Source organism: Bidens hawaiensis, unplaced genomic scaffold (genome assembly GCF_021521415.1).
Source record: "Bidens hawaiensis isolate Kalapana, Puna unplaced genomic scaffold, B.hawaiensis_p1.1 tig00019476_1, whole genome shotgun sequence".
Lineage (NCBI taxonomy): Eukaryota > Viridiplantae > Streptophyta > Magnoliopsida > Asterales > Asteraceae > Bidens > Bidens hawaiensis.
The window spans coordinates 337,939-350,294 of NW_027492960.1; the positions used below are offsets into that span (position 1 = coordinate 337,939).

Below are 12,356 nucleotides of genomic sequence, written 5' to 3' on the forward strand. Positions count from 1 at the left end.
TCTCCAGCAAGATTTAAAACAAACCCGTCGATAAAGCGACTTTTGGGGTAATTCAAAAACCGTCTTTGGAATGTTCTTGTCGAAGTCGACGGGTTTCACAATCCCGTAGACAACCTTATTTTCTCCAAATCTACCGATGAATACACATTTGTATCTAAATTCAAAGAGTATAATAGCCTAGATACAAGAAAGTAGCATAAATAGTGTTAAAAGTTCACACAAGTGTAGAGCATGTTATTCCCGTGGCTGACCTGACTTATTCGACTTTACTCATTATTATTATTATTATTATTATTATATGGCTTTCTTCCTCTCAACTTCAAGCACCGCCTCCATTTCCATTCCCCATCACCACAAGGTACATACATACATACATACACTCTTTTTAATTATTATTGAATTATCGACCTCGGGCTCAATAATTAATCAACCTTTAATTGAGCAGCTCCGCTAATTATAATTCTTCAAATAGTAATAATCACTTTGGAAAGCTGTATTGTTTGTGATACCTAAAATGATATTCCATGTGACCATAACATAAATTGGTACTAGGTTTGTAATCAGTTAGTTGGTAGCTACAAATAACTGCATTTATATGGTCGCTAACCGCAGATATGCACAGTATTCAGCTCAAATCAAGGTAGCAGGCACGCGTTTGACCAATTTGCTGCTTTGACGATCAACGCAATGCCGGAGGAGAAAACTTTAACCATCACAAATGGCTCCAGTAGTAACAAAATCCCACATGTTCTGACCATGGCTGGCTCTGATTCTGGAGCCGGTGCAGGAATTCAAGCCGATCTTAAAACGTGTGCTGCACGTGGAGCCTTTTGTTCCACTGTGATCACAGCTGTTACTGCACAGAACACTCTCGGGGTCCAGGTTCAACACTGCATTTCACTATATGTTTCTTTCAAGTTTTAGTATGATTTATTTTGCTTCTTATTAGGATGTGAGCATTCTTCCAGAGGAATCTGTTGCAGCACAGTTGAAGTCTGTACTGTCGGATATGCAAGTGGATGTTGTAAGTTTGTTGTAAACTTGTAATATGTTGTTTTGGTCGTAAACATTGACGATAATGATTATAATATCTAATTAGGTGAAGACCGGCATGCTTCCATCAACCGCCATGGTGAAGATTCTTCATGATAGTCTAAAGCAATTTCCAGTTCAAGGTATTATGACACATTCATTTAAGTTAATATGTTGCTTCTGAGTTGACTCAGTCTAACTTTTTAAAGGCAGCTTTAGTGGTTGATCCAGTCATGGTGTCTACTAGTGGACATGTGCTTGCTGGTTCTTCAATACTGGATACGTTTAAGTAAGATTCGTTTTGCACATTTATTTACTGTCTAGTTCAATCTGTCCATTGACTTTTTTACTGTTTGCAGGCAAGATCTTCTTCCTATGGCAGACATTGTGACCCCAAATATAAAAGAGGCTTCTATTTTACTTGGTGGCCTGCAGTTAGAAACAGTGAATGACATGCGCACTGCAGCAAAATCTTTACATGATATGGGACCACGGTAATTTTTAAACCGTGCGTTAGTCAACATTAGTCTTGCTTTTTTTTATGACCAAAGTAAAATTTTCAAATTTTTTAGAAATGTTCTAGTGAAAGGTGGCGATCTCCCTTCTTCCTCAGACGCAGTAGATATATTCTTTGATGGTATATTATTTATAAAATCTATTTTAACATCATTTTTTTGTTATTTGTGGTAGCTAATTATGTACTTTATTATATATTGATGATGCAGGTAAAGATTTTTATGAGCTACGCTCATCACGAATACAGAGTAGAAATACTCATGGAACTGGTTGCACTATGGCATCATGTATAGCTGCTGAGTTGGCAAAGGGTTCTTCAATGTTATCAGCTGTTAAGGTATTTTATTATATAATTATTTGTGAAATTTATATTCAATTTTATATTCTTTATAAACTTGATAATGAAGGTAGCAAAAAGATACGTTGAGACTGCACTGGAATATGGCAAAACTATAAGTATTGGAACCGGGCCTCAGGGCCCTTTTGACCACTTATTTAAGCTAAAGAGGAACAAGTCAAACAGAACGCAACTATTTGATCCAAATGATCTGTTCTTATATGCTGTCACGGATTCGGGGATGAATAAAAGATGGGGTCATTCCATTACAGATGCAGTTAAATCCGCCATTGAAGGAGGTGCCACCATTGTGCAGCTAAGGTTTACCTTTTTACCCTTTTCGTTTATGTTATTATCCTCAACAAATAAATTATTTTGTTACTTGTTTCAGGGAAAAAGATGCTGAAACTGGAGAGTTTCTAGAAGCAGCCAAGGCGTGTCTTGAAATCTGTCACTCCCACAACATCCCGTTACTGATAAATGATAGGGTGGATATTGCAATGGCCTGCGATGCTGACGGGGTCCACGTGGGTCAATCAGACATGCCAGTCAACACGGTCCGAGCCCTTCTCGGGCCTGACAAAATCATTGGGGTATCATGCAAGACGCCAGAGCAGGCTCTAAAAGCATGGGCTGATGGTGCTGATTACATAGGGTCGGGAGGTGTGTTCCCGACCAACACAAAAGCTAATAATCGCACCATAGGGTTGGATGGTTTGAAAACCATTTGTTTGGCTTCAAAGCTGCCTGTGGTGGCTGTTGGCGGCATAAATCTGACAAATGCACGGTCTGTGATGGAGTTGGGGGTGGTGAATCTTAAAGGGGTGGCGGTTGTGTCTGCGTTGTTTGATCGGGAGTGTGTTGCGGCTGAGACGAGGAAGCTGCATGATTTGTTGACCGAAACTGTTGCGAGTGTAGGATCTGCTGTGACGGCGGAGGTATGAAATTTGTTGAATATTTGTTTTCTTGTCAACATGCAAATGAAGAATAAGACAATAGTCCGTCATCAGCTTGTGTTTTGAAAGGGATTATGAGATACTGAATAATTATAATCACATCATTGGTTGGAATAAAAACATGACAAAACGATAGTGTTTGAAGTGATTGATTTGAAATGTGGCTGATTGTACTTCTAAATCCACATTTTTTTCCTCCATGGGACTCGAACCCTTAACCTCATAAGGAGAAGCACTTTGCATAACATATTGGTACCGCTATACTACAAGTCCTTAGCTTAGGTTTTGATGTTAAATAACCACTAAACTAGTTACAATATTAACAATCCACACCCCATGATCGTTGATTAGGGTTGTTTGAAAATGGTTAAACTGACCGAGTCGCTCAAACCGAAATAAGTCGGTTAGTCTAAGATCCGAGCAATTCCTTTCACAATTATGTTTTGATGGTTCATTCAAGTTTGAAACTTAGAATTGGCACGGTGAACAAAACTAGTCCTTAATTACTCGTTTTACTGACCGTTTGTTACTTTCTTTTTTTACCATTTTTTTGCCATGTAGTTAGGATATTTATTATAATCATGAAGCATTTTTAACATTTTAAAATTTTTAATACGAACTATCGATTTGAAAGAAACTATAAAAATCGCTTCATATCGTCACAGCAAACACGTTTAGCCACCAAACCAATAAAACCAGCTGGTCTCATGCACCTAGCCAACCTGCTAGTTTACTTTGGTTCATTGTTTTTCGAAACCAATAGTTAAAATTTCAACGTAAAACCTTCATCAAAACTAGTCAAACTGGATCATGAATATCCTATATCGACAACAATTGAAAGATAGCCAAAAGGTCTCAGGTTCAAAACTTCTAGGTAATGGCCGTTAGCACTCAAGAAAATATACCATCAGTCCATTATACCTTTCGAGTCAAGAGATCTTTTTAAAAATAAGCGGTGCGCCTTATCATCCTGCTACACACCCAAAATTTTTACCAGTTTAACGAAGCGCCCCCTCAACGCATTTTCTATCCGCTTTTTAAAATCAAGTTACCAACAATCATAAGCTGAACTTTACAACATTTACATCTTCAGCTAGCATATTCTCATCAATAAGACCTTATTTTGCTACTAAGTTTCAATGAGGCAATTGCTCAAGTCAAAATCTACTACAATCATAACATTTGTAGAAAAAACAAATGCAGGAACTCATGTTTTGATTTCATTCCTATAATCAACGGAAGTTAACAAAAATATATTTAAAAACAAAACTTGTCAGCAGCCGAACGAATTCAATGCAACGATTGGGGGAAAAAACAAGCATCAACAGGACCATTTTTTTGATCAAATGAGCGCGCGAATGCCAACTTGTTGCATATCTCTTAGCTTCCAAACTGGCACATGTGTACCATCATCTGCCTCGCAAAGTTGCATTGCCCATAAATAATGAACTGTGTGGATAGTATCCTACAAAGTCAAATCATCGACAACCAAGGTCAAAGTCAAGGTCAAGATCAAAGCCAAAGTCAACCACATAGCATGACTTTCTCCGCACATAAACATGAAATAGATTGATTACCTTGCCTCCTTCGGTAATTTCACCAAGTCTATCTCGTACGCAATACACCTGCTGCGTTTGAAACTGTACAACCAAAGTTACCTCAACTCAGTAGAAACTTTATTTTATTTTTTATTATTATTATTGGATTTAAAAAAGGTGCATACCCCGACAATAATCAACGGACTGTCACCCATCATTTTGGTTTCTCTTACTTCGACTTCGGATATATGTAATATCTGCACAAAGTAGAGTACTTAGCAAAATCTACCGTGTTTGTTCTGTTTTTGTGCGTTAGACAAGTATTTAAACCAAAAAAAAAAGCGATTAATCTTTTTACCTTGTTATCATAAAAGGTGCCCTGCATCTCACAAACACTATGTTCGGCTTTACATCTCTCAATTATTTCAGGGGCACAGTATTTCTCCAGCACCTCGGTTTCTCCCTGTAAACAAACCGTCACATGATAAATAAAACCAAAACCAGACAGCTTATTGAATGGAAAAATTCAAACCGCTTAATGAAGAGTTAAAGCCATGAAAAAACCAACATGCTGTTTTATTTTCAAGTCCCTAAATTTGTCAAAAATACATAGAAAGGTCCCTCGAGCTATAATAAATTAACTAAACCTTGTCTTGCACTCATTGAAAAAGAAACTAAAATAATGACTAGATACCACTTACATTAGTCAAATTAAGATAGTGTAATTTACTTTTTTGCAAAATGTTGAATGTCACTTCAAATATTTAACGATTTAAAGATGTAACATATATTTTTTAGTTTTTTTTTTCAAAAGTATATGCATAAAAGATAAGTTTAAATACTTGACAGAATTACAAATTTTGTCCTTTAAACATAACCGATTTATGGATTGGGTCCTTTTCACTCGCTGTCCTTTGAAAGACAAAGTATTTTGCTTTCTGTACTTTACACTAACGGCCATTAAAAACCCCAGTTAAGCCCTAGCATGTGATAGGTTGTAATTTTAACCCCTTATTATTAATATATGTAAAAACACTAAAAAATGTATTTAAATAATTAATAATTAATAATAATAATAATATATTTTATGATATTTCTTTCTTCACTCTCTACTACCTCTCTCCCCTTACTCTCTCTATACACCACCACCAGTCCACAACCACCTATAAATTATGACCCGAAAAATAAGGCGTGCAAGTCCATCCTTTTGACCTGATGAATACAGTAACCATTTCGTTCCCAAATACGAACTCTTCCAAAATTAGGGTTCCTAAGAATGAGATCTTCCTACGTTGCCTGGGATCCTACCGACGGTTGGCCACCACTAAAATTTAGCCACGCAGAGCCACCGTAGCTCCATGTATTAACTCTCATTCAAAAGGGCGTTTATGGCCGTTTTCTTGGTCATCAATAACTGTTGACTAGAACCAGAAATTGACGATTTAAATCGCGTTAGTGCCAAGATACTTGGTCGTCAATCACCGACGACGAGAATTGTTCACAACCAATTGATTTGATTGCGGAAAATGTACATTTGTTAGGGTTCAGGACATTACCTTTCACCAACCCTTTTCATCAATCGGAGATGGTGGTGATGGTTGCAGGTGATGTCAACAATGGAGGCGGTGATGCAAGAGATGGTGGTGATGGTTCTATTCTAGGGTTTGTGAGTGGGTGAGAGGGGAGAGACATAGGATTTAGGTGGCCGCCGGTGGTGGTCGCGAGCAAATGAGGGTGGTGAAGGACAAAGACGGAGGGTATGGTGGCTTGTGGTGGTGGGAGGAGTCTGCCATGGGAAAGGTGTTGGGATGAGGGACGAGGTTGTTGGGGAGGGGAGAAGTAGGGTCCCACTTTAATGTATTCCTAGAGTCTTTTTTCTTTTATCAAAAAACAAGGGGTTTGAAATTACTATTATGCCCATCACATGTTTGTCACATGCTAAGACTTAATTGGGTTTTTGGATGGCCGTTAGTGTAAAGGACAGAAAGCGAGGTACTTTGTCTTTTAAAGACCACGAATGAAAGTAGACTTTTTAAAGGACCCAATCCATAAATCAGTTATGTATAAAGGACAAAATCAGGTTGAGACTTTTCGTGTATTATTGAAAACTTTAGAAACTTTAATATACCAAATTAGGTAAAGAAACTTTCCGTGCGTTTTCGACATGTTTTGGCCTTCATTGCTTTATTATATCAAAAATAGGTTGAGGGACTTAAATGTGTTTTTGACAACTAGGCCGACTAACTTCTTCGCGCAAATTAAGAAAGTATATTGTTTTTATGGTATTTACCCTTTAATATAATTTCAAACTTACTTTAATGTAGGCCTTGAGAACGGGTTTCACAATTTCTTGAACATCTGATACGAAGTCAGGTAAAGAGAAATACCTGAAAATAATAAACATAAACGTAAATCATTTAACGGGTTATAAAAAAACTCAAAAAAAATGGAGAAACTATCATCATACGGGTCACGCTGACGAATTTCCTTAAAAGACGTTGCAGCATCCGTCTCTCTAAAAACACTCTCATTAATACTGTTGCAAAAAAGGGAAACCATATCATCCACTCAGAATCATAAAACCAAAAGCTTTGTATGCGAGATTTGAAAAATATATAAAATAAGCAGAAAAAAGAAGTTAAGCGTACTCCTGAATTTTATGAACTACAGGATGATCACTAGTTTCCCATCTTTCACGCATATCTTCTGCAATCTGAAAGTCTCATTTGAAAAATATATCAGTCATGAACAACCAAAAAAACAGTTAAAACACTAGCTGCATGCAATAGGGTAAAAAAAAAGGTAAAGAGGTCAAATAAAAGAAAGTAGCCCATTGGGACATTATCCAAACCACCCAAATTGCCATGTCAGCATAAAATAGTATATTTGATATTTGATAAATTTTCATACCTCCTGGCTCTTGTTCAAGACAGGTTCACTAGCGTCACTGACTCGCTTAAAAATTGGATTAACTTGCATCTAACATAACAAATAAATTCAATTAGAAAACGCATAGATACTAAAAGTCATTCAATAAGAGCTAAAAATGAAAAACTATTACTTTCGCCTTAAAAGCCTCCCATTTCTTGCTAAATACAGACTGTTTAACAGGCACAATAGTAAGATCTGTTCTAGTACTTTTCTCAACATTAGCTGTAGAGGCAGTTGCAGATGCAGCTTTTGCCCGTTTCCTCTTACTCGAGTTACCGTTTAACTCGTCTTTCACGATTTCAATACCCTTTCTGGCCAAATCAAGAACCTTTGCATCTCTGGCCTTTTGATAGGAATAAGAAACACCAGACCGAACCTTGTTAAATATCGTTTGTGCTGACTCAGCATACGCATATTGCTGTTCCTTATCTTCTCCACTGGCTGACTGTTCACCAGTCTTCCCATCTTTTGCTGCAGAAGCATCGCTATGTGCTGAGCTGGAGGATTTTGAGGACTCCTGCTTCCCAATTCCTATAGTTTCTTTCACCTGTTAAATAATAAATCAAGAATAACAGACTCGTTAACTAATCTTGCAAAGAAGCATAAATGTTTTTAAAACGAAAGGATAGCATACCTCATCTGTAGCAGCAGAAACTTTTTCCTTGAGATTCTGAGATACCTGAAACATGATCGCAATGTCTGTATTAATATTTTCACGTGAAAGATATAATTATGATAATTAAATATTTGAAAAGTGATTAAAATGGAACCTTTTTTGCTGTAGCTTCAGCTTCAGTCCACACGCCATCCACATGCTTGTAAAGCTGCTCAGTTGTCTGCTTCGTTCTGCATTCGCCAGTTCACCATCTCAGGGCCTTCAATACAAGTGTCGGCCCAGCTTTGACATACAACAGTATGTCTCAGCCTATAAGCAACTAAAGCTAAAACTACAAACTTTAAAAAGTTTTTGGGGTATAAATTACCTAACTTTTAGATCTTCAGTCACTTCTTTAAGCTCTTCGGTTTTTCCCTTCAACTCTTCTACAGATTTTTTAAACTCCTGGTTTCTGAAACCAGGCAAATTAATATTATGGAAAGATTGTTTCCGCGTTGCAAATGCTACAGACATATTGAATTTTTAATTTATAACTAAGCAAAAATAATATTGTGATATCGTAAAAAAACATTTCTATTATAATTAACTATCGCAATCCATTCTACTATGTAATAAAATCAAAACTTTACATCTTAGGTTTTCATGTTGCTAACTTCAATAACAAACAAATGCAATTACTGTATCTATATAATTTAGGATGCCGGTTAAGCGCAATAATTTGATTGGGCGGCGTGTCCTTTAAGCTCTTCGGTTTTTCCCTTCAACTCTTCTACAAATTTTTTAAACTCCTGGTTTCTGAAACCAGGCAAATTAATATTATGGAAAGATTGTTTCCGCGTTGCAAATGCTACAGACATATTGAATTTTTAATTTATAACTAAGCAAAAATAATATTGTGATATCGTAAAAAAACATTTCTATTATAATTAACTATCGCAATCCATTCTACTATGTAATAAAATCAAAACTTTACATCTTAGGTTTTCATGTTGCTAACTTCAATAACAAACAAATGCAATTACTGTATCTATATAATTTAGGATGCCGGTGAAGCGCAATAATTTGATTGGGCGGCGTGGCGGCTCGTGGTGGTGCCATGTCAGCCACCTTTTTTCTTTTATATGTTTTTTTAATTAAAAAATGTTTCTTAAAAAAAATATGCGTTTTTATGGGGGCTTGCTAATTTATGTTTACCATTTAGGTTCACCGCTATCACGCACAGATATTTTTTTGTTTTAAATATATAAATATGTTGCGGTTGGCCATTGATGAATTAATTTTTTCCTTTCGTGTAAAGCACATATATTTTTTTGTTTTAAATATATAAATTTGCTACATTTGGCCGTTAAAAATTTATTTTTTGGTTTTGTTCCGGTGCCGTAACCCGATAACGACCAACCGCTGTTAATAAATTTATTTGTTACGTCGGCACCGTGTGTTTTACCAACCGACTACACGCCATTTCAAAATAAGTATTTTTTTTTATCATAAGCTATACAAATGCCACCACTATTCCGCGCATTTACCAACGTATTTTTCCAATTTATCCTAGTTACCGTAACAAATCCTAACCAATTTCGGCAAAATTCGTATAGCTATACCGTGTTTTGTTACCTACTACTATTCAACGCAAAGAACATACCTATTCACTTCACCTTTAATCTTGTTAGAAAACTCCTTAAACACGCTGAACTCACGATACATCAAGTTCCCATTCGCACCACCAATTAGTCTAAACCTCGGAGCTGACGTTGAAACCTTGAACACATCAAAACCAAAAACCCACAACAAATTAAGCATTATCAACCCATCAATTATCAAAAACATCAGCTTTTAAGCATCAAAACCAAAAACCCACATCAAATTAAGCATTATCAACCCATCAATTATCAAAAACATCAAATTTGAAGCATCAAAACCAAAAACCCAAATCAAATGATGAAAAGCATCAAAATATGGTACCTGTTTGTAAGCTCGAAGAGGCGGATACAGCAGCTGTTTAGAGAGAATAAAGTCTCGGACGAGCTTTCTCGTAGCCATTAGAGAAACTGGGTTACGAAGATTCAGTGATGAGAAATTGGAAGAAAAGAGGGTTTTGGTGTTTGTATTGAATAGGAAGGGGTTTAGCGTGGGGATGAAGATAGATGATATTTGTGCCCTAACTTTCACTATATTTTTTATTCCCACCTTCAACTCTCGTTTATTGTTTAATTACACCCTTTACAAAATAACGTTAGTTATTGCGCTTCTACCCTCGAAATTCATACTAAAAGGGTCACAATGGTTCAGTTGAAATTTACGGGTCAGCAAACAAATTAATCGGTAGGGTTCTGGATCAGAACATGTTCAATTTGGTTCGGTTTTAGTTCACTACGGGGCCAAACGGGTTGGGTCGAGTCATAATGGGTTAGGGTTGAAATAGTTCATATAAAAAAGGGTTTTTTGGTTCAGGTTGAAATGGATCCGGGTCAAAATGAGTAGCCTACTTTCTAATAGTAATAAAGTGCATAATTATTATACTATTACAAATGACAAGTTTGGTGCCGCAAGTGCCCTATTGGGTCACTTGGCGGCACCGAACTGACCCGCAAATTTTGTTTTTGTTTTTTAGTTCAATCATCATAACATACATAGCGGAGACCGATCGAACGTCAATTTTTTTCAGTTCTGGTATTATAACTAACGTGACAGAAATCGACCGAATTCCCGTAGACTTACCGTTTCAACACCCGGTATTGAAAATGGTTGGGTTTTACCAGCGCTCGAGTTTTATCGATCGACATCACCCCATTGGTCCACCTCAATTTATATAGTTTTTTTTGTTTTATATTTGGTTTTAATTCCAGTACAATAACGTACGTTACAGATCGAATTCGCATCGACTTACCGACTCAACAGTTGGGTTTTAACACCGTCTGAGTTTTACCGACCTTCCCGTCGCAACGCGCCGGGTTAAAAGCTAATTGTTAATAATAATAATAATACGAAACTCGAATTTGGGTTTAAGTCAACTCAAATTACATTTTTTTTACATCCGTGAGATTTGAACCCTTTTCATGTGGAAAGTCAAAGCGCCATAACTTAAGTACCACTTGCCAAAAGGCTCTTTAAGAGATATATGAAACACAAACACCTAAAAGCGTTACATTGCATATGCATATGAAAACATAAGATCAACTCGACTTAAACTGAGTCGATTTACTCATGACTAAACTAATTATCGAGATCTTAAGGTTGAATATCAATAATCGAATATATATTTTCTAAGTTATAATTAAATTGCATATAAAAATAAGAAAAGGTTGTATCTTTATTGATTATTCTGAGTTTTGTTAACAGTCATTTGATATTCCTAATAAAAAAATAAAAATTAAACCTTCCTAGTTTATACAAATTTGTATACATTTTATATTTTTAAGTTTAAAACATTTACCTATACATGTATTATATGTAGAAAATATGTATACATGCAATACACATACACATGTATAGATTTTATAAATAATCTTAAATTTTGTTTGCGTTTTTGTAGATAGTTAGAAAAGATGACTAAACAAATGCATTTTAATAGTGTTTTAAAGTATTAATAAAAATAAAAAGATAATTATATTTTTATACAAACAGACCAACTTTCAGTTTTATATTTACACGTTTGAAAAGGGGCTAAATATCTAAAAGAAACAATATTAATGGTTTTCTATGTTTTTTTAGCCACCAAAATATAAAAGTTCTAATTACCTGCACTATCAAAGCAATAAGGTTTTTGGACACTTGTCTCCTTTTTATTAGTCAATTCCCATAAATTCCATATATACTATGCATTCTTAGAATTTTTTAAAATTTAAATAATTCAAAACTAAAATGTATTGTTAGAATTTCTTGGAAATTAAATATTTCCACCCATCAAAATTGTTCTACAATAATAACTATGTTTGTTTAATTCATATAATAATATAACTGCATTGGATATTCATAAATTAGTATATGCATTTTGTGGTGTTTTAAATCAATTCAACCATTCTTTATAAAAAATTAAGCCACAAAAATGGCATGGAATTAAATTAACAAATGTATTTACGTTTTTTAGTAAATTAACACAACCATAAATATTCAAATAATTATCAAAATGCAATTTTTGGATTACTTGAGCATGGATAGGTGAATTAACACAACCATAAGTATTTTAACAAATGTATTTACATTTTTAGTAAATTAACGCAACCATAAATTTACACCTTTTTATTGATTCATATGCAATACACGATATTGGTACGTTAGACACTTTTACATAAATGAATTTCTAATCATCTATGTCAATTCAAGTACTAACAGTCTTGATATCCAGTAGGTAAGTTATGTTATTGTTGTTTTCGGTGTAATATTTCTAATTTCCATGTATTTAATATTTATATGAACACCCAATATAAATA

At 35.2% G+C, this 12,356-nt stretch overlaps 2 protein-coding genes across 2 annotated transcripts; one reads left to right on the forward strand and one right to left on the reverse strand.

The window, feature by feature from the left end:
• The first annotated feature begins 616 nt into the window (after positions 1-616).
• On the forward strand, positions 617-2,992 carry LOC143558461 (thiamine biosynthetic bifunctional enzyme TH1, chloroplastic-like). Its single transcript, XM_077047296.1, has 9 exons — positions 617-882; positions 950-1,024; positions 1,100-1,175; positions 1,246-1,321; positions 1,392-1,526; positions 1,605-1,669; positions 1,758-1,885; positions 1,956-2,206; positions 2,277-2,992. Exons 1-9 carry the CDS (start codon positions 688-690, stop codon positions 2,827-2,829), a joined length of 1,554 nt encoding a protein of 517 aa, XP_076903411.1. The 5' UTR covers positions 617-687; the 3' UTR covers positions 2,830-2,992.
• Positions 2,993-4,023: 1,031 nt separating this feature from the next.
• LOC143558462 (mitochondrial import inner membrane translocase subunit TIM44-2-like) lies at positions 4,024-9,987 on the reverse strand. The gene is made up of 14 exons (XM_077047297.1): positions 9,889-9,987; positions 9,569-9,684; positions 8,294-8,377; positions 8,081-8,156; positions 7,945-7,989; positions 7,441-7,857; positions 7,290-7,358; positions 7,028-7,092; positions 6,847-6,915; positions 6,694-6,766; positions 4,738-4,842; positions 4,565-4,636; positions 4,419-4,481; positions 4,024-4,306 (listed from the first exon to the last, which is right to left on the reverse strand). Exons 1-14 carry the CDS (start codon positions 9,964-9,966, stop codon positions 4,184-4,186), a joined length of 1,455 nt encoding a protein of 484 aa, XP_076903412.1. The 5' UTR covers positions 9,967-9,987; the 3' UTR covers positions 4,024-4,183.
• Between the last annotated feature and the right edge of the window lie 2,369 nt (positions 9,988-12,356).